The sequence below is a fragment of the Miniopterus schreibersii genome (genome assembly GCF_964146895.1).
Source record: "Miniopterus schreibersii genome assembly, chromosome: 2".
Taxonomy (NCBI): Eukaryota; Metazoa; Chordata; class Mammalia; order Chiroptera; family Miniopteridae; genus Miniopterus; species Miniopterus schreibersii.
Genome location: NC_138102.1, coordinates 179,257,629 through 179,280,756, shown reverse-complemented (window position 1 = coordinate 179,280,756; position 23,128 = coordinate 179,257,629). Strand labels below are relative to the sequence as shown.

The window sequence follows — 23,128 nt, the reverse complement described above, 5'->3', positions numbered from 1 at the left end:
CCCTGCCTGAACTAGAGAAAAGAAGCTAGGAAATAATAGATTTAGCTATAATTTGACTGCATTTATATTAAAGGGAATGTTGGGGCAAAGGATATTAAAGTATTATTGTGTTAAAGATGCTTCTGAGAAGGCATTTAATATCTATTAGGTGTAAATTGTTATTTACACTTAGTTAGAGTTATTGTGTGGGGGCGTGCTGCGAAGAGCTTTTATATTAACAAGTTTTTATTATTGCAGGAAATGCCGTCCCTTTAATGTTGCCTTTCACTTGGGTGTCAAAGGCAGCCTGGGAAAGGATGAGCAAAACCTGCCTTCTAGTCAGGGACTCTGGGATCTGCTTTTATGGCGTTGCTGTTACGGGGGTGGAAGGGAAGGGAGTTGAGTCACATCTGTGTAAAACTGTAAAGAGCAAGAGCACCTAAAGTTGTGAGTTTTTTAATCAGTGTTATTTTGTCTAGAATCTAAGCTATTATAATAAAGTTGAAATTAAGCCTTTTTCCCCTCTCTTTGTATGGCTTCCTCTAAGCTTCCATTTCTAAGGCAGTGAAATAAGTTTATGAAGTTGAAGCTATTTCCAAGTACTCTTCTGGAAGAAAAGAATGATTTTACAGTATTTTGATAACCTCATAGATACTCTTTATTCTTAGGTATCTATGTATGGATAAATAAATGGTTAGTGATAGAAGTCAAGGCATTACTGTTTGATTTCTACAAACATTTATTCATCTACTATGAATTCAGGCAGGGGCTTAGGAACTGGGGATACGAAGCACACAGTTCCTCTCCTCAGATTGCTCACAATCTAGTCATAGTTACACAGAAACACTAACCCCAGCTATGAACCGTGGGGTCGGCGCTGAGGCACAGGGATACAGGCTGCCTAACCCAGATATGGGAGCAGGTAGGGTCAGGAAAGGCTTTCTGAGCTAGGGGATCCCTGAAGTGAGCCTGGAAGGATGAACTAACCAGATAGAAGGCCATATTAGAAGAGTGAGAACAGAAAACAGCAAGGAACTGTTGAGGAACTGACTGCATGTTGTTCAGTGTGGCAGGGGCAGAGGAGAGCAAGAGGTGGGGAGTGACTGACTAGAATGCAGAGGGCAGATTATGTGTTAGGTGTCTATTTAAGAGTTAGGATTTTCCCCCCTTTCAGGCTGTGGGAATAGTTGAGGATTTTAATCAGGAAGTGGCATGATGAGATGTGCATTTAGAAAGATTGCTTTGGCAGTAGAGAGAAACTTAGATGGGAATGGTAGACTGGAGGCAGAGAGAGTTTCCTCATCTCTAAGACGGAGATTAAAGAATCTCGCCATGAGGGTGAAGTGAGCTAATAACATAAGGAGTTGCCTGATGGGAAGCCACCACAGAGGAAACTCCCATGAAACGGTAGCTATTTTACTGGCCGTGAAATTTAACCATTCACCAAGAAAACTAACATGGTACAATGGGTACTAGAATCTAAGCTTCACACAGAGAGGAATTTTTATCTCCTTTGTCCATTACTGGTTTCCCCCTGTGCCTAGAATAGTGCCCAGCACATAGTTGGCTCTCAAACATTTGTTAAATGAATTAATGATTCAAGTTTGAAAATTTAGTTTCGGACTTTTAAATTAGAGAAATTTGTATGATATCTAAATGGAGTTGACCATTATTTGGCAGTTGGCTTTTTTGTTGTTAATCCTCACCTGAGGATATTTTTTCCATTGATTTTTAGGGAGAGTGGAAGGGAGGGAGAAAAAAAAAGGGGGGGTGAGAGAGACAGATCGATTGGTTGCCTCCTGCAGGAGCCCCGACCAGGACTGGGGATTGAACCTGCCACTCTTTGGAGTGTGGGCTGATGCTCTAACCACTGAACAACACTGGCCAGGGCAGCAGTTGCATTTTTTGATGTGGAGTTCAGGAGAGATATCTGGACTCGACATAGAAATGTGGGGGTCATCAGGGTAAATGGGTAGTAATTGAAGCAATGGGATGGGGTACATCACCTAGAGCAGGCGTGTTCAGCAGTGTTGAACTTTTTTGAGGTTTGCACCCTTTGGAGACTCAGGTAAGTCCTATAGATCCTCTCTGCACAGAAGTATACATAAGAAAACAAATTTCCACAGGGGTGCCTGTGTGAGGAGCTGTACACCTGAGGTTAAGAATCTGTGGTATGCAGTTAAATAGAGGTCTGAGGGCACCTCAAGCAATAGCAACATTTAGACTCTTAGAGGGTAGACAGGAAGAAGAGGAAGAAGGGGAAGCGAGTGAACGTGGAAAGAGGAAAATCAAGAAAGACTGGTATCATTTGAAGCTGAGAATGAGAATTTCCCAAAGGCGAGAGTGCCAAATGCCACAGATAAGTCAAAGAAGATATAAAAATAGCCATTGAATTTGACTATCCGAGGTCTTTGGTGACTTCAGTAAGATAAATTTCCATTGACTGGTATGGGGGAAAGGAAGCTAGAGTTCTGGGGATTGCATGAAACATTGAGGAAGTAATGAAGAAATTGAGCCAACTAGGAGACATTCTTTTATTTAACAAATGTTTATTGAGTACCTATCAGGCACTGTGCTGGAAGCTGGGGGTTGAGCCGTGAAGGTGGACGTGGTCTCCTTCCTTAGCTGCCGTTCTTATTGTATGTGTGCTGCCCCACCTCCCCAACCCCGTACCCTCACCCAGAAAATGCCCTGAAATGAGTTTCTCCTCAGTGCTCTACTGGGCACATTAAGCTACCAGGGGACTGGGGTTGTTCTGCTGGATCAGAGTCAGGCTGTTCAACTGCTCTTCTCTCTCTTGGGCACCAGGGAGCAAATTATCCTCTTTAATGCCAGCCTTTAAAGTCAGGGACACACTTCAAAATACCCTTGCATTTGTCCAGTGCTCACAATGATCCTGTTATTCAGTGAGTTTATAAAAATCATTTTAAGATTTAATTTTACTTTAGCTCATATAACTCTTGTGCTAATGACTTGTATAAGCTTATTATTTGCAGGATTAAATGTTGGTCCTAACTGTAGAAAAGAGGCATTAAAACCAGGCCTAAGGAAACCTTTCTCCTAGTCCTAATCCTAGACTTTTTGTATGCAGGGATCTCTCATTTGCCTTTTTATTTAAAAAAACAAAACAAAACAAAAAGCAAACACAGTTCTCTTCTTGGGGCCTTGTTGTCTTTTTATGTGTGGCCTGCTTCAAGATAGCTGTGGCTTTCACAAGGATAGTGTGTGTGGTGGAGAGTCGGGGAGTCTCCGTACTTGGTGCTCAGGTTTTTTGCCCCTTGCACTATAATGGACCAGTGAATTTAGAGAATGGTATACAGTGATTCTTGGTTTTATTTCTTATATAGAACTGAAAATGTAAATAATCCCATAAATGTGATTTAGATTTTTCCAAAAGTACACTGGGTTGCCCCTGTTTTCAGTGAAACTTGCCTACCTATTTTCTGCTTACTCACTTTGCCTTTTAAAAATTTTGAATGCATTTTATCTCCTAATAGCTTTTCAGTTGCAAATTTAGAGAATACAATATGTTCTGTCTTCCAGATCATTTCTAAAAATGTTAAATAAGAACAAGCCTAGTACTGATTATTCCATTTCTCATCATGTTTTTTCCTAATGTTTAAAGATGCCATGCTTTCGTACATATTTCTTCACATATTATGGGTGATAGCAAAAGTATACAGATGTCTGTAAAATGCTCAGAATAGTGCCTGAGGTATTGTAGGTACTCAGTAAATAGCTGTGATTGTGCCAGTTTCTCCAGGGTCTACAGATTGTTTGCTAGTTCCTGTGTTCTTTTCAGAATTGTTTAAATATTTATTAATGTGAGTGGGAGTGTGATAATATTATATTGGTAATGTACCAACCAGCATTATTATACAGTAAATTTTTGAAAAGCATGGTTATGCATTTTGCCAAACAATTCTTATAGAGACAGCAAAAACTTTGTATTCTCAGTGGGATTCGTGACTTTTAATTTTGATTTCTTTATGTGTTTATTTTTAAAATAGGAAGCTTAATTTTGGAATTAATCTCTTTGCCCTGTGGGTGATCTAGTAGAGATTATAATATAATAAATATAGCATAACTAAAATATATAATAAAATCCTTTAGGATCTTATTAGAATACTAAAAAAATTAGAAAATCTATTCTATGAGACAAATGATAAACATCATAAACTCATCAAATATTCACAGAGATTATTCTATTTGAATAATATAAAGTAGGGAGATTATAAAATTTATATTAAGGGTCTAAAACTTTTCCAAGATCATTTACTTGTAAAGGGCCCAATTAGGACTTAGACCAGAACCTCTGGACTGAATCACATCTTTGAAGCTTTTTTCCATTATTTCCTTTTACTAAGAGAACTAAAGAAACTCTTATATTCAGTAAACATTCTCCCGAGCCTTGTATATCTGTAGCGCTCTGTAGTGACAGGTACTGTGTGCAGTGATGGTGCAGATGCCCAGTGTATATGTAACAAGGGTTGTGTTTTCAGTAGAAGGTGAAATACAGAAGCCTGGGGCACAACGGGTGAATGCCCAGGCTGCCAGAATTTTCAGTGAAGCTGGGAGCCTCAAGGAGTAATGTTTGTAGACAGCTTTTATGGAATCCCCAAGTTTTTTACAGTAGAAAAAATAAGCACTTTCGTTACCTTCCTCCTCTCTTTTTAGTCCTTTGCAGTCATTGGACTGATTTGGTTCAGGAGGGTTCTTGCATGTTCCCATTCCTTGAAAACCCTTCCAGTCAGTGGCCATTCAACAGAGCTTTTCATGTGTTTCATTAAATCCACTACACCTATAAACTGTGCAGCAGTGGAAATGCTTTTTAAAAATAATTTTTGTTTCATTTCTTATTTATTAGCATATATTCATGGGCGAAATATTTTAAATCTGTATTAACTGTTGTAAGCTACAAATGCTTCCAGTGCTATAGAGTTAATGCCACCATCGCAGCTATCCACTCCTTAAAATATGCCTGCACATGGCGCCTGCTCCTCCTTCTCTCTCCCCCCCTTCCCTCCTACACACACACACACACACACACACACACACACACACACACACACACACACTCTATACACGCGCGCGTGCGCAAAGCACACACCAAACTGCCATTCTCCAGCAGGCCCGGTTCTGGAGTTGGGAGATGTCAGCCTGCTGGGAGGGGCTGGGAGGAGGAGGAAGAGGTGGGGCTCCACTCTGATTAATTGCCTTAGGCATTCAGGGGTGGGGCTTCCTTCAGCCATCTGCCTGAGATATGGGAGGGAGCTGGAGAAGGGAGGAGGGGGAGAGACTGCCAGAGAGGAAGAGAAAAGAAAGGAAGAAACACTAGAAAGAAAAAGGAAGAGGGGTAGGGTAAAGGGAGATCAGCTGCTTACCCTTAACTGGCTAGACTGGGGGGGAGGGGGGAGCCAGCTGTGGAAGGTGTGCCCCGTGGACTGCCCTGAAGTGTTCATCGTTACTCCGTTTGGTTTATGGAGAAAAAGAAAATGGTAACTCAGGTAAGGTTTGTGTTTCCTCGGTGTGTTTCTGTTCCCGTTCCTGGGATCTAAATAAAGATATGGGGGTGGGGTATAGCCATTAGAGTTTCAATTATTATTGTCTTCTTAGAAAAGACCAGATTTATTGTTATCAGCTGAAAAGTCTGTGTTGAGAGAGAGTGAGAGAGAGAGGTATCCGTATCCTTTCCTCCCCCACCCCCTCCTTAGCAGATTCCTGTTTCCTGTACTGTGCAGCTGTAGCTCAGGAAAAACCCTGTGGGGATTTGTCTACCTCTTTGTCTTGGTTCTGAGAAGAGGGAGGGAGAGAGAGACTGCAGAGGTAGGAAGAGATTCTCATAGACTGCCAAAAAGAGGGGAGAGGGATTGGCTTCCTTTTAAGATTTGCAGAAGAATTTGTGTTACAGGGAAATCTGATTCCACATTCACTCCGGTTCCTCAGAATTGGCTATGGAATTGCAGTTTTCCTACCTTCGCTCTAAATGGCTTATTAAAAATGAAGACTAGGAAAATGTTTCCTTTTCCTGGCTTTGTTACTGGCAAAGAAAGTAGGAACCATAGGAGTATGCAGGTGCTGCAGACGCAGGTAGAGCCCTCCCTGACAGGAGAACTGATCTGAATGTATAAATGATGATCACGGGGGCATTAAAAGGCATTTGAAGGAGAAGGAGTGGGAAATGGGAGGTCTCTCTCCCTCCCTCCCTCTCTCTCTCTCTCTTTCTAGCTGTCTTTGGTTATGCCAGGCAATATCTAATCTGCATTTTAGCAAGTCATTCCTGACAAATGGAAAGGTGAATATTCTTCCATGGTTCCCCCTGGCAGTGAGTGCTATTTTTCTTGTTGGCACCCTTCTGTGTGTTCCTTTACCCCTTGTCTTTTATATTTAGGGTGAGAGGGAATGATGAGGCTGTGATTTATCAATGAGAAATCATTTGCGCTATAGAATGTTCGTGTCCTTTAGTCTCAGACTTAGGGTCATTTTCACTCCAGGCTTTTATGTTCTGTAGGGAAATTTCATCACTGGACGGTGCTTTCCTTTTAAGGAGGTTGCCCTTTTTTTGTATTCTCTCTTCTCTGCCTCTCGAAGTCACCACCGGAGGGCGAGAGAGTTGGCTAGCCATTGGGACAGAGGCATCCGTTTAGGAGCTGGAACCCCTGTTCCGTTAAATGTTATATAATGCCCTGCAGTGCTCTTTGGAAGGAGGGTAAGCATTAGGCAGATTTTCCCAACTCGATCTAGAGGAAAGGGAACTTTCAAAGAATATCTCTTTCCAAAGTAATTCTTCACTAGATCTGAGTTTGGAGATTATCAAGAACCCCCTCCCTCTTTTGGAAAATGGAGAAATCCTTAAAATATTTTCTCTACATCTTATCCCTTCGTCAGTCTAATTAACTCTTTTGAAATATTGCTTTACTTTTTAAAAATTTCCATAAGAGAGAATCTATTTCTGTATTCTCTTTGTTGCTTGAGAGATGATACTTTTTAACCTTGGAGCCCTCATTCAATTTTCATTAACTGGCAATATTAGAGGGTATCAGCTCTGTTCTTTCTCAGCTATTACCGGAGGCTTTTCAACTACTTGACTTTTCATTATATATATATTTAAATCAGTGGAAGAGTTATTTAAACTAGGACTTTTTATACCTCTTGGAACATGTCCTTTTAGTTTCTAGAGGAGCTGGTTAAGCATGTGTAAGCACAAGTGGGAGTGCACATGCATATGCACACTTAATGTTGTGGTCTTGCTAATTGGTATTTAAGGAAACTATAATTTTAGGAATGAAGCAGAAGAGATAAGTAGAAATGGGAAAGAGGGATAGTGAAGAAGTCTAATAAATAAATTAAAATCATTATGATTTTTCTCATAATGTGCTGAATGCTGTAGGAAGCAAGTAACTTGTTTTTGCCCCTCCGGAATTTATACAATGGGAAAGAGAATATCAAATTAGTCAGTTTTCACTACTCCAGCATACTTGTTTTGGTGTACACTTTCTCTGTTAATGTAATGTACATAGTTGTTGGTAATCTAGGAAAAAAATCAAAGGAGATAACCAGATGAGCCAAATGTTTACCTGTCCTATGGGTGTTTGGGGGAGAGGGTGTTTTTTGTATTTGGGGGGATTTTTTGTTTTTGCTTGTTTGTCAAGCCAGACATCTAATTTAAATATATGATAATGACCTGTCACATAAGTGTCTGAATAAAAAGTGTCTGCACTGTTTAGGGTTTGGTTTTCAAAGTTAGATGGTTTATTATTGTATTTAGTATCTTGATTAGTATATTAAGAAAGGTACTTAGATGGGATTTCACCACTTGGCACCTAGGCCTTGCCTCTCGGATCTTAACATTTCTGTATCCTCTAGTTTCCATCACTCATGAGGTGGAAGAAGGGAAAAGGGCTCTCAGTGGATGACATTTTCATCGTATAATATTAGATCTGTGTCAGTAGTTGCACAGCATGTGTGCTTTATTATTATATATGCTCTAGTTTTATAAGGCCTCTTTTTGGTTTAATAAGCAAACTGCTTTGTGATTTACAATAAGTAATCAGTGCTTTGCTTTAAAAAAGCAAGTAAGGCCCTGGCCGAGTGGCTCAGTTGGTTGGAGCATCTTCCTGAACACCAAAAAAGGTTGTGGGTTCAATCCCCAATTAGGGCGAGTATGGGAGGCAACTAAAAAAAACAAAACAAATAGGAATTTAATCACAAAATTTTAATATGGCAGACATGCACATGCAGTCTTTTTTTTTTTATATCTTTAGGTTTTTCTCTACTTTTTAAAAAATATGTCTTTATTAATTTCAGAGGGAGGAAGGGAGAGGGAGAGAGAAAGAGATAGAAACATCAGTGATGAGAGAGTCATTGATTGGCTGCCTCCTGCACACCCCCAACTGCCCGCCCCCCAAGCATGTGCCCTGACCAGAATCAAACCTCCATCTCTTGGGTCATAGGTCGATGCTCAACTGCTAAGCCACACCTGCCAGGCAGGTTTTTCTCTTGTTCATGTATATGTTGTAGGAGTATTTCACTGTATCTCCTCACATCTATACAAATAACTGTGGAATTGAAGGAAAAGAGGAAAAATCATTCTTGTAATATGTGTGAAATTAGAAAAATTGCAAACGACTCCAACTCCAATTAATTAAAAAAATGTTTAGCTAGACTCAGACTCAGTTATACTATTTGTTGCTGAAAGGTGAAATATACTTGGCAGAAAGGAAAAGATTTCACAGTATGGATGTGAAAGAAAATTTTTGTACTCCACTATGGCATAGGACTGCCAGTTTCTGTGGAACACAAAGCCCTCCCTTTCTTGGACAGCTCAGTGCTTTGCTGGCATTTTCTTCAAAATCTGTTTTCCATCAGGACCAAGAGGAGGGAAGGTGTTAAGACTAAGGGAGGTTGGAAAGGGGGTGACTGTTCCTTTAAATAGTGCAGTGAGTGAGCCCATGTGGCAGCAGGCCTCTCTTGAGTGTATTCTTTTGTAATGAATCACCAGTTCCATTGTCTGCTATCTCCCCTTTGTAGCTGGAAGGCTGGAGTCTTTCACCTGAGCTGCTGCCAGTTAGCTATTCTCTTCCAGGGTGGTTGGGAGAAGAGGAGAGGGAGGGTATTTTATGGTTTAATTAGATAAGAGGAGGGTGTTTTATGGTTTAATTTGACAGATAAGAGAGCAGGTATGTTTTGCTTTGTTTCGTTTTTCCTATCCTTTCTGGGTTTTTTGTTGTTGTTTTAAATGAATCGGAGTAAGGAATCTATTTTATGGTTTTGCTAAACATATCCTATTTTCTGTGCATTTTGAAAGTCCTCAGTGATTATTTAGTCTCCATTTTGTGGCATTGCTTTAAAGTGATTCCCTTCGGTTGCCTGCCAGTTCCACCCAAACCTCATCCCACCCTTCATCCACAGAGCTTCAGGCCACGCTGTTTGTTTTGGCTCACTTTCCACTTTCTATGGGCTGCACAGGACTCTGGGAAGTTGGGGGGTAGGCGGAGATTGTGGGTTGGAGACTAATTTATGTTCCTTTACAATGAATCAAAAAAAGCCTCACTTTTTCCAGAGATTTGGTTTCTTTCTGAATTCTTCTACACTACTCTGTATCTTCAGTTATAACCATTTCCTTGCCAAGACCAAGATTGGCTTTTGAAAAATATGGCTGTTCTAAAAATTATTTAGCTTTCCTGAAAAGAACACCTAGAATTCCATAAGTATGAATAAATTTGACTCATTAAATGGTTTTTCTTCCCATTCACTTATCCCCACCCCAAGCATACATCCTTTGTGTCCTTCTCTTTATTTTTTCCTTTATCTTTCTCCTTAGTTTTGCAGTTGAGACTAGGTCGGCTTAGCCTTGGACCATCTGCTGTTCAAGTTTGTATTGCTACAGAGTACATCTCCAAGTTGAAAGGTGAATATCACTCCTCATCCCTCTCGGTGGTTCTTGGACATCTATATGTGACATTGAGACAGATCATCACTAGGAACCAGTCACAGTGATGACAGCCCCTGTGCCCACCTGCGTCCTTTTGATGGACTGTTCCTCTGGAATCTGACTGTGTTGGTCCCTTCTGGAATCATAATTCCTTGTTCTTCTCTTTTTTCCAGTATTCCCAAACCACTGTCAAATCTTTCTTAAACATTTCTTCACAATACTTCATATATTAAATCCAGCAAACACAGATGGAATGTTCCCCTGCAGTAAATGGTTTGCTGTTTTGAATGTAGTGACTCTACCATTGGGCTCCAGGCTCACTGCTCTAAGCAGTTCAAAATGCTGCAGTCTGCTGTCATGCTGTATTGTTTCCGTTCCAGATGCTTAAATGTCCCTCTCTTACTATTGGGATGATTGAATTCAGGACACCTTGGTGTCAAATAATTCATTAGAGGTCATTGCCAAAGTGAACCATTTAAATTGCAGGGCTGATTTTGTCACTTCTGTGCTTTAAAATCTTCCAGTTGTTTCCCTTCCCGCTCAGAGTAAAATCCTGTGTCCCTACTCCAGTCTCTTAAGGCCCTGCATGGTAAGGAACCTGGCCTCTCCACAGCCTCAGGTCGTGCTGCGCTTCTCTCCCACAACAGCGACACTGCCTCCTTGCCGTTCAGTTAGTGCGCCTGCATCCTCCTGGGGCCTTTCTGTTTTCTCTTAGCTGGAAACGCTCTTCCCCCAGATCCCCACGTGGCTTCTCGAAGGAGGGCTCTTTATTGACCTTCGTATCTCAACTTGAATTCTCCCGTCATTCCCTGTCCACTACCCTGAGTCACTGATTTTAGTGCCTATCGTTACTTATTATGTTTGGTTGTTATCTTTGCCCCTTCCCCACAAAAAGGGTCAAGGACCTTGTCAGCAGTCTGTTATATTCCTGGTGTCTAGAACTGTGCCTGGAATGTAGTCATAATAATAGCTAACAAGCTAACCCTTATATACAGTTATCAGGTACTGTTCTGAGCACTTTACCTACATTAACTCATCGAATCCTCCAACACCTCTGCAATTATCCCCATAGTACAGAAGAGGAAACTGAGGCATGTAATGGTTAGTCACTTGCCCAAGTTTTTATACCTAATGAGAGAGGTTATGGGGATTCATATCCACAGACTGGTTTGGGAGTCTACTCGTTTTTGGGGGGAGGGATGTTGTTAGGGTTAGGTTTGGGGAATCCATACTCTTAACCACTGTAATCCATACTCTAATGCCTCCTGTAGATATTACATATTCAGTACATATTCATTGAATATATAAATGAATTAATTTAGTTGAGACTGGTTACTTCTGGAATTTCCATCTTACTAATTCGAGGATGGAATACTTGCAATAACAGGGAATTCACTATTGAATAAAAGTTCATTATTATAATATTACATAATAGGTAACATTACAGAGTACATATTATGCATTAGCACTATTTGTCAATGCCTTATATATTTTGTCATTTATTCCTTTCAGCAGTCTTATAGTATTAATGTCCATATTGCAGAAATCAGGAAACAGGTGTACAGAGAGGTTAAGTAGCTTGCCTAAGGTGGCAATGCCAGGATTTAACCCAAGGAGTTTGGCTCCACCTTCCCTATTCTTAACCACCAGGAATAATGACTGTTATGGAAATAACTTAATTTTGCATATCTGCTTTGTACCTATTTTACACACAGGTCACATTTATATACATAACAATTATTATATTTATATCATATATCATTTGTCAATCACCTTTTGAGGTTAGTGGTATTTTTCCTATTTTTTCCCATTCATTAGACTTTTGAAATTCAAGAGGTCTTGCAAGCAACCTGATAACTCTGGATACAGAGAGATAAATTTCAAACTTTAGATCTATTTAATCCCAAATTTGCACACATTGCCATTATACTACCAGTCTCATAAATAGTTCTATTTTTGGTCATTAAAAAGTAGAAAATTTTCCATATTGTTAGCTAAAATCTGTTTCCATTATTGTCTTCATACTCTTCCTAGTTCTATCATCCCTTGGTCACATAGTGTAGTTTAATTTCTCTTCTTCATAAAAACCAAATATTTGAAGATACTGGCTAGTGGTTCCCTTCAATACTCTGTTCTCTTGACTAATTCTACCTGCGTCCTTGAATTATTCTACATAGATCGGAAAGCATGGTTCCAGAGCCTTCACTATCCTGGATTAATCGTGTCAATTTATACGAATGACTTATCGTTTATGTCTAATTACTAAGTAAAATATCAATATGAGTATTATTAAGTATTGTATCTTTGTTAGAAATGGTTTGATTCCCGGTCAGGGCACATGCCCGGGTTGTGGGCTAGCCGGTCAGTGACTCTCTCATCATTGATGTTTCTATCTCTCTCTCTCCCTCTCCTTCTCCCTTCCTCTCTCTGAAATCAATAAGATAATAATAATAATAATAATAATTTATAATTTCAAAAATAAGGATATTATCCTTCACTCTTAGGGGAATATTGTTTTTCTACTCCATTTAAAGCATGCTGTTGGCTGATTGGTGTAAATCTACCTGTCTTTCAACCTCTAGGTCTTGCTCAGATCCCTCAAAGGTTTCTAACACTGAAATCTTTATTTTAAAACTTATTTTGTAGAAATACTGTTTTGATGCCAATTAGACCGACAAATGACATAATTGAGAATCAGCAAAAGTAAATTTGATCACTTCCCTTGAGATCTTAAAATTGTATCAAAAAAGTGTTGAAAAACCAGAATTGAACCCAGGACCCTTCAGTCCACGGGCTGACACTCTAACCACTGAGCCAAACTGGCTAGGGCAAAAAGAAATGATTTTTTTATTATAACTTGAAGTCATGTAACTGGAGATGTTTAATTCATTCAGAACTACAGGATAAAGTTCTGCAACCAAAATGTAGTATTTCATATATAAAGGAATATTTAAGCAGAACATATGCTAATGTAAGTCAATAATTTTATGAAATTATAAAGAATACTTTTATATCCACAAATTATATATAATTTTGTTCTTTTAACTAATATTGATTATGAGATCCCTTGTAAGAAGTTTGGAGGAGGCAAACTGACACTTAAGTAACGAGAGTGAAATTGTGAAAGATTTAACTTGGAGATGACAGTCACAAATGTTTTCTGTCAATGTCTAGATAGTCAATATTTTTCGACTGTGGGGCCGTGCTGTCCAACTCTTCTGTTGGCCTGAAAGAAGTCGGATGATGCATAAATGAATGGAGGTGGCTATGTTTCAATACAACTTTACTTATGGACACTGAAATTTGAATTTCATATATTTTCCAAATATTCTTTAACTGTTTAAAAATATAAAACCATGCTTAGCTTTCAGGTTGTACAAAAATAGGTGGTGGACCAGCTTTGGACCAAAGCCATAGTTTGCCAACCTCTCCCTTAGAGGGATGCAGGTACTCCATACTTTTTTAGTATAGGGAAAGTTTTCCCACATAGCTTGATGATAGGAACACAGTTTTGACAGTTTATCTTGGATCCTGTGGGACCTTGGATCAGTGTGAAACCCCTGACCTGCTCTTTCATTCCCCACCCCCACCCCCCGAAAATAGGGGGATTCTTCCCTTTTCCTCACTTTCTACGTCTACCCACCTCCAAATCTGAACCATTTACAATTCACCAAATATGCCATATTTCATACTTCCTGCTTTTCATATATATATATATTTGATTTCATGATTATTATTTTGGGCCAGAATACCTCTTTCTCCCACATGATTAATTCTTTGCATTAAAGGTTTAGTTAAATGCATGTTGATGCATTGACAGGGTCCTCTTTTGAAATGCAAAACAGGAGAGTCAATTTGAGTAATCACACATTCTAAGTGCTTATTACTCAAATCAGTTAATACTTAAAATATAATGTTATTTTGGAAATGGACACTTTATTTGGAAGAAGGATTTTGAAGTAAACAGCTATTTGGAGGAACACACAGATCTCTTGCAGATGTTCCTGTGCAAGGCTGTGTTTGTCCAGAAGGTAGCGTGTGTGTAAGTGGCATAGGAGTTCTAGTCTCCTGGGAAGTCAGGAAAGGGGGAAAAAGAGGATCACCCCAATAAGTAGTGTGTATAGGGCAAAGAGAAATGGAGAAGTGACAATGAAATTTTAGGGTTTGACAAACCATAGTAACTAGCGTATCAAGGCAGTATATCAAATACAGCTATCTCCATGTCTCCTTTTCCTTCCACTCAAGATGACCTAGAGTTAGATTCTTTGCATACTAACTTTGAAAAGCTGTCAGCAAGCACATGTATTAGACCATAGTCATTCCATGTCATTTTCAAGGCTCCATGTTCATTGTGTTTTTAGTCTTTTTTTCCTCCCTCTGTTTATTTTCTTTGGGATAGTTTCTCTTGTGGTGTTATCAAGTGTACTAATCTTTCCTTCTGCAATATCTCATCTGCCATTAATCCAATTCAATGTGGGTTTTTAAAAAAAATCTTAGACATTATAGTTTTCACCTCAGGATTTTTGATATGGATCTTTTTTCTGTTTCTCAGATCATATTTTTCTCTTTTACATACCATTTTTCTTGCACATATGGAACACAGATGTTTTAATGTCCTGTCTGCTAATTCTAGCATCTATATTATTAGTTCTGGATCAGTTGCAACTGATTGATTCCCCCCACTACTATTATGGGTTGCATTTTTCTGCTTTTTTATAATCCTGGTAGTTTTTGATTGGATGCCAAACATGAATATTACCTTGTAAGATGCTAGGTATTTTTAAATTTTTATAAATATTCTTGAGCTGATTTTTATAGAAATAATTTGATCCTTTCAGTTCTCGTTTTCAAGCTTTATGATATGACCAGAGCTCTGTTTGATCTCTGGTTGATTTTTCTCCATGGTTGAGACAAGATTCTTAGCACCCTAACTGGTGCTCCTTACATTTACCACTCTCATTGAGAACAGGCTTTATTCCTGACACTGGGTGAGCTCCTAGCACTATTCCCTTCAACTCTGTCAGGTGGTCGTTTCTCTAGCCTCAGGTAGTTCCTCGGGTACATGTGGTGATCGTTACTTAACTGAGATCTTCAGAGTTGTCTCTGTGCAGCTTCCTCTTCTGCAGTACTCTTCCCTGTGAACTCGAGCTGTCTTGGCTTCTCTAGACTCCTAGCTTGATCTTCTCAACTCATGGAGACCACCAGGCTCTACCTCGCTTCCCTCTCTCTGTGTCACAGCCTGGAAACTTTCTCCAGGCAGTTAGCTGGGGCAGTTACAAAGCTCACCTTGGTTGTTTCCTGTCTCAGGGATCACTGTCGTTTTTTATCTACTGTGCAATGCCTTGAGTGCTGTTTCATGTATTTTTTTCTGATTTTTAGTTGTTTGAGATGGTCCTTGCTACTCCATCTTGATTGGAAGTAGCAGTAAGACCACTTATTTTTAAATGAAAATTAAGTGGTATCTCATTTAATATATTCCTAATTTATTAATGAAAAGTCAGTTGAACAGTAATTTCAAGGAGTAGAATGCTTAAGATGCATAAATAATTAAAATACAAGATGAAATATGGTAACTTACATTAATATGTCAGTAATTCATTCTGAGGAAAGAATTAGTTTGGGAAGTTTGGCTGAGGTGGAAAGGGTGAGAGGAAAGGCTATGGCATGTATTGTTGTGTGTGAGTTATACAAGACATTATCTGAATCTAGAACCAAATTACTGAGTATTGAATGAGAGTCAGTGGCAGAATAGTTTCTGAGAGTGTGTAGGACTGATCAGACTAAAGGTAAAAACAATTAACAAATATATGTGCACACGATCACAGGGAAAATAGTGTTCGTGTTTTTGTAGTTAAGCATGGTTTGTGGTCTGCTGTAGAGAAGGAGAAAGATTCTTTTCTCTTGTGGATCACGTATCATTGCAATTCTAGCAGATAAGGAAAGAGAAATGCCAAAGCACTGTTAGTTCACTTAAACTGTGTGGAAGATGGGCGGGGGGGCACTTGGGACTGTAAAGATGATGATCATTCAGAAATACTGAAGAATGTAGATGGCACTGTTTAGAGCTTTTGGGAAGACTTCAGTTAAAATGGTTGCCAGGCTGCCCTGGCCAACTCGGCTCAGTGGTTAGAGTGTCGGCCCGTGGACTGAAGGGTCCCGGGTTTGATGCTGGCCAAGGGCGCGTACCTCGGTTGCAGGCTCATCCCCAGCGAAGGAGGCAACCAGTCCATGTGTTTCTCTCACATCAATGTTTCTCTCTCTCTCCCCCCCTTTTCTCTCCTTCTCCCTCCCTCCCCTCTCCCCCTCTCTTCTCCCTCCCTTCCACTCTTTCTGAAAAGCAGTAGAAAAAATATCCTCAGGTGAGGATTAAAAAATAAATTAATTAATTAAATAAAATGGTTGCCAGACTGTCATTTCCTAGCATAGCAACTGTGACCAAAAGTTCATCCAAGTATATGTGTTACACTTTTCTCCCTTGAGGAACCAGGAGACATTTTTGAGAGCCTAGGAATGTGTGGGTTCTGTTTGGTTTCATGTCACTTAGCCTTGTTTTATATAAAGCCTTTAGTAAGAAGAACGTGGTTCCCTACCCCCTTTGTTTGTATTGTTGTGACTGTTTATATGAGAAAGAAGAGGAAGACCTTTAAGGTCTTATATTGTAGACTATATATATACTCTTGCTCTTTTTTCTTCACAGTATTGATGATGATTATCTCTACCACTTTTTTTTTTTAAGCCAGAAGCAAAGGATTTTGTATATAGGATTGCAGTGAGTTCTTACAGGTAACCCATTAGGTAGTTCTTACAGGTAACCCATTAGGTAGCTGTCCTTCTCATTTTACAGATGAAAAAAATAAGGCATCAAGAGGTTTAGTGACTTGTCCAGAGTCACCCACCTTTATCTTATTCCCTAGTTTATGCTATTTACCTCTTTTGGGGGGGGGGGTGTAGTAACCATTACATTAAGTATAATATGAAGAATACAGGCTGTAATATTTATTTAACTTTTTTATATATAAGAAAAATCTCTGTAACTCACCTGTGGCCAAAACCTTAAGAAATGTCTACTAATTTTCTTGGACCCTTAGGTTCCTCTGGGATAACTGTAGAATTGATCAATTTGTTTATTCTATACACAACTTTAGTTTCCTGAAATTTTATCTCAGCACAGAGGTTTTACAGTTCGATGGTTTAGTATTTCATATGGGAACATTTGTGCAGGGTAAGAGGGAAATCCAAGTATTGCCTGTTTAGAGTAGCTCTTAGCCACTTTTGGCAGGGGAACAGATAAACAACTTAATGGCACTTTGCTTATTGACTCTTTCCATTACAGAACAAAATACTCAGTTTCACATGGTAGCATACATGTTTCTTCTTCTACTGTCTGCTGCTCCTTTGGTAAGGCCTCATCACAGGATCATAGATTCTTAGAGCTAGGGTAGTCTTTATTTTACAAATCAGGATCCAGATCCAGGGAGAAACCGAAGTTGTTCAAGGTCATATGGCGAGGTAATGGCAGAATTGGAGCTAGAACTAATTTTTCCATAGTCTGTGTCTGGTGTTACTTCTACCTTCAGAACTTCCGCCTAGGAAGTTCAGGCTTTTAACAAAAGATGTTTAATTTAGAGAGGCTAAAATATCAAGTCTATATGCTGCTCATTCCTGAAAGGGAAAAATCTTCAAATGAATAGAAATCGTGTATCTTGGGGTATTCTTTGTTGGAAAATAATTTTTGAATGAAGCTGGTCTAGTTGGTGTGATAATAATAATAATGAAGGTCTAGGTGCGAAAGATGTTACATGAGAAGAAGAAATAGGTGCCCCTTTCGATTTATTTTATTTTATTTTTTTGAGTATGCTTAAAGATAATTTTTTGTCTTTGTTTTTGAGAATTTGACTTGGCATGGAAAGATAGGAAATGTGGAAAGAAATCCGGGAATGCTTCGTTACTAAGCAACCATTATAGACAGCTTTGGTTGGTGCTTTAGGAGCTGATTTTAGATCCCCATTCTTAGTCTTTCTGCGTGCCACCTTTCTCAAGTTGAATGTCCTCCCTTACTCTGAGACAGGTTTTCCTCCTCCGTGTGACAGCTGCTTTATGATATAGCTTCTTGATAACCTCTCTTAGCATCGGAGTCTCATTTCTTCTCTAGGTTTATTTGTCTCATTGTGATAAAGGATTCATACTGCAGTCACGGATTTATATTTCATTGCCGTTCCTGACTGGAGGGTCAGAGCTCAGGGCAGGCCTTATTGATCTACGTGTTAGAGATCAGTGGGGTAACGGGAAATGTTTTCCTCCCTTTAGGCTGCCCTCTGATCTTCACACAGTTGCATTCATGAAGAAGGCGGGATGTGTGAAGAGTTAGGCATCCTGATTGGTAAATACTTGATTTTTGTTTTGCTTTATTTTCTGAGAGTGGTTAGGCCCTTGAATTGAAAATCTTTTGTGTTTGTCAGGACTTAGAATAATGTTTAACACCTAGTGCTGGATGTACTTGTGGATGGCACTTGGACTATGCCTTACTGTACACGTTTAGTTCTGTTACTTGCCTGGTTTGCTTTGCTTCCTGTAATGAAATGTATCTGATTTATTAAAGTGTTAATAAGTATAAGGGCTGTCTTAAGAATTGTAGTAAACACTTCATTTTCCCTTAAGCTTCTCTAATTTGCTTGTAATAAATCTTAGTGTGGTTAAAGGGTTATTTTAAAGAAACATAGACGTTTATAAACTTACATATTTTCTCAAAATTAAAAAGGAACCTGGAATTCTGGAGCTGACCTAAGGTTGAAATGTTTTGTAGAAAATCATGACTTCTGGTCAAGACAGTAGATACTTTCACTCTTCTCTCATGAGAAACCCACTGAAATAACTAACAATATAGAAGTACAAAAAGAAATAAATAGCAAAAAGAAGAGGGTGAAGGGCAATATTACTAATAAACAGGAGGGTTAAATAAATTTTTGGAAAAGTTAAAGCAAGTGGGAACCAATTGGTGGATGAAATGGAGCAGCTAAAGCCTAGCATTTCAAGGAGGCTGTTAGTGGTGTGAGTGGTGTGGGAACCAGTCTGCCCAGCAAGCACCCCAAAGAGATTCTGGGTTCAGAGCAGGTGTGAAACAGGGATTCCGTGAGCATTATATAGAGGATAACTCATCTCCTTGGCAGCGCCGCAGCCTTTCGCACCCCTTCCCAACAAGTAACCAGGATTTACTGCCCCCTTTCTCCAGCAGTGAGAAGGAAGAACAAAAACCCTGGATTGTTCAGTTTGAAAGAAGTTGATCGGAATGTTTGGGGATACTTAATTCTTTCTGTATTGGATATTGACACCTCTTCCTGTAGTCTGATATTTAGGGGATACGGAAGGGGGGTCATTCCGCGCTCCCCTAGCAGCGCTTGCCAATTGCCATGCTTTTTCTTATCTCATACTGAGTTCCCAGTTAAAACTTTAATTCCAGGGAGAGACCTAATCAGAAAATATTTACTTCTACAAAAGTGGAGGAACCCACACCAGCTAACCCAGTGCTTATACCTGGGTCACCACTACATGAGGATCATCAGTCTTATGAGAGGAACTTTCAGTCAACATGAAAGAAACCAGAAGAAAAAGAAAACTTGACCCTAGAGGAAAGAGATAATCCAGGAAACAGAGGAGAATTTAAAGCATTCCAGCAAATATAGTCAGACTCAAGAAGATAATACATTCATAAAACCAGTCCTGGGTGTAATGAAAAGGGAAGAATTTGGGAATGTGCAATGAGAAGGTTAGAGATTAAGAATGTGATTGTAAAAAAAACATGCCATAGAAGGATAGAAAATCAAGTTGAAGATATCTCCCAAAATGTAGAGCTTCAAGACATGAAGATGGAAAATATAAGAGGTAAGACACAGATGATTTCCTTAATCCACATTCCCTAGAAAACAGCCTGAGACGAAATCTCACCTCCTGATACTTTATGAGGGAGCGCAATCTCAGGAAAGCGGGGTGAGGAAAGGGGAGTGAAGACAAGGAAGAAAGGCTGGCCAGAGCTCCGTAACCGCGTTGCTGGTCACCTGGCTTCAGGAGATGCCTTCAGAGAGATTGTGCACAATTACTGCTCCTTGGTCTTTGTACTAATTTTGGTTATAACCTTCAAAAATAACAAATGTCTGTAGTTGCTTACATACTTCACTGGGTTATATGTATTTCTCTTTTTCCTTGAACAAACACTGAGTGCTTTTAAGGCAGCCCCTGGGATACAAAGATGAATTCAAGCGTCGGTCCTCGCTCAGAAGTGTGGCGGGTTCGGTCTCTGGCCCTAGTCAGGTGTGTGCTGGAGGCAACCAATTGATGTGTTTCTTTCTCTCTTTTTCCCTCCCTCCCACTCTCTAAAAAATCAATGGAAAAAATATTCTCAGGTGAAGATTAACAAAAATAAAAAAAGATGAATTAGACCTGGACAGTTGCCATTCCTCAAAGAGTTCATGTTCTATAGAGGCAGCAGCTGTGTAAGTAACTAATTGTGATAGAATAGAAGTGCTATAATAAAGTTAGGTATTAGCTTCAAAGGTGGGTAAGAGGAGAGAATTATTTTTTCCTATTTGGGTGCATCAGAGAAACCTCAGGGAGCAGTAGATGGTCAAACCAAACATTAAAGAGTATGTACAAGTTAGCCAGATGGGTAGAAAGGAGAAAGGCTTTCTAAGCAGAAAGAAGAGCAGGTGCAAGGAAACTGGAAGGTGAAACTGCACAAGGTGTCTTCCAGGATTTGCTATACATAAGAGTACCACCTGGGCCAAATCACTCTCACCTCTCAGCTGGGTTATTCTTATAGCCACCTAACTGATCTACCTGCCTTTGCTGAGTATCCATTAAAACCTAAAGCTGACCACTGCTGTTCCCTGCTCAAACTCATTGGAGAATGGCAGCCCAAATCCCTGCAGTGGCTTAAGCTTTACAAGATTCTACCCAGTGTGGCTCTTTCCCCATTGCCACCTTTCTCCATCCCCTGCTCTGCCACTCTGTTCCTTGCTTATTCCAACTCCATCACATGGGCCTCCTTGTTCCTAGTTCCTACAGTAAGCTGAGCATGTTTCCACCTCTGAGCCTTCCTGTTTGTGTTCCCTTTGTCAGGAATGTTCTTCTCCCAGGTACACACTTGGCTTGGTCCCTGAATTTCTTTAGGTGTCTGCTCAGATGTTACCTGCCCCGACCACCCTGTGTCAATAGTGGTCCTCCATGCCTCCAACCCCATGCTCATGTATCTTCTCGTTTTATTTTTCTCCACCGCGTGCCATCTGTTTCTTGTTTTGACTGCCTGCTTATTTGTCTCTCCCTACTAGAATGCAAACTCCAGAAGGACAGAAACTTTGTCTTTTTAATCACCATTGTTTCCGCAGAACCTAGAACAAAGTGTCTAACACAGGCTAGGTATTCAGTAAATATTTGATGGCAGGAATTGAAGGTGAACAGCTGAGGTCAGCAAGGGGCAGGACTTCTACACACAGGTGTTTAGATTGAGACTAGGCACTGAGGAACCTAGGATTTTAAGAAGAGAATTAGCAGTATCTGATTTAGATTGTATTTTAGAAATATTCTAGCAGCTGCTTGGAAAATTGATTACGTTGAGGTTAAGTTAGAAGAAAGGAGAACTATTAAAAGAAAGATTCTTTTGGGTGAGCGTTAATAAGAGAGTTATTTTTTTCACTTCACAGTACATAATGTGAACTCTCACATGTAGCCTTTCAATTAATATTCATATTTAGTAGAACTGAAATAACCCATTTTCTATGGTAAATATTTATGAATGATTATATTGTGGTAAACTTTCTGCAGAGTTCCTAAAACTTGAGAGAAAGAAAGGTTTCTATCTCTTTTACAGATTTTTTACTTCAGAAGCAGATATTCAACTACCTGGTTAATTCAATTTAGCAAGCATTTTCTAAAGATTAACTACTATGTGTGCATCATTTGGTGAGGAAGTAAGATTCAGACCCTGATCCACTTAGGGGCTTTACTTCTGAAATCACCATCATATAACTGTAGTTCAGACAAAATGCAGTTATGTTCTGGGATGGGTGGGTATAGGGGAAAATTTTGTCTGTTACTATATGTATATCATCTGAGTCACTCATCCAGTGCAAAAATCTATGAAGAATAATTAGATATTTTATGATTCAGGAGGCACTACAAAATCTTGCTAATGTTTCATTCTGAAACTGAGTTATGGCTATGTTCAAGGATATTCCAGTTTAACTTTCAACATATAGAAAATGCAAACTTAATTGTTCATGAAGACGACATAAAGAATAAATTAAGTTGTAGTGAAAAGTTTGGACGAGAAAAAGAATAATCATTTGTGCATTGTATAAATCAACAATTACATTGAATAGAATAGGCTACCAATCATTAATTGTGTGTAGAGCCTTCCGTTTCCAAGGAAGCAGGTAGCTGACCTAGAGTATCTCTTGTCTTTTGTTGCTGGTAGAAGACATGACTCATGGGCGTTTGAGGTTCTAAATACTGCTTTCAGGAGATAGGGAAGAAAGAGCTTTTAAGAGGTTGGGGATATTAAAATGAATACAGGGTTCGTCATTTTTAACCTAATAGACTATTGGTTTGAATGACTTTGTTCTGAAATATTTATGTGTTTAAATATTCATTGCTTTGAGATGGCAAAACTCAGGGGAGAGGTTGAGCTGGCTTTTCTCTGAGTAATTTGAAAGAGGTAGGTGTGTATGTGTGTTGAAGACATCATTTGTTGGCAAGTTTGTAGGATTGTTGGCCAAGCCTAGACCTGTCCTTAGACTTGCATGTACCAGATCCTGTTATTATTTTTATTCTAAGTATATTGTATTTCCTGATTCATTTTTATTTGTTGTCTTGAGCAAGAGCTCAAGATTGCACTTAGTTCCCTCCTGTACTTCATCTCCCCTTCGTGTGGCTGTCGCAAACTCCTACTTTGGGTCCTAGTTTTTCAGGTCACCGGGTCCTAGTTTTTCAGTTCTCCCCACACTAAAAGAAGGACCTATTATTAGGTTTGCATGTCACCTGTGGGTTCCATATAAGAAGGCAGTCCTCTACTTTCAGGTAATTTACATCTATCGCTACTGTTACCTTCTTCTTATAACCTATTCCTTTCCTAATCTTCACCCTTCTAGAAGTGTAGGTGCCTCATGGCATTTTCTGGAGGCACCTCCCACCACCGTAATTCTCTCCCATTCTGCCCAGCCAAAG

The 23,128-nt window shown here is 39.4% G+C and overlaps 1 protein-coding gene across 20 annotated transcripts in view; it reads left to right on the top strand.

Moving 5' to 3' along the window:
- RBFOX2 (RNA binding fox-1 homolog 2) overlaps positions 1–23,128 on the top strand; it is a 249,203-nt gene that overhangs the window by 164,779 nt on the left and 61,296 nt on the right. For 2 of the 20 annotated variants that reach the window (XM_081129933.1, XM_081129928.1), the window contains exon 1: positions 5,256–5,486. The exons of 13 other annotated variants lie outside the window; for them this stretch is intronic. In XM_081129933.1, the coding sequence (XP_080986059.1) occupies positions 5,460–5,486 (27 nt within the window). In that variant the 5' untranslated portion in view covers positions 5,256–5,459. Of the gene's footprint in view, positions 1–5,255; positions 5,487–18,220; positions 18,294–23,128 lie in introns of those variants that run through there. 5 more of the 20 variants (XM_081129936.1, XM_081129930.1, XM_081129932.1 and 2 more) reach the window with 5 other exon arrangements.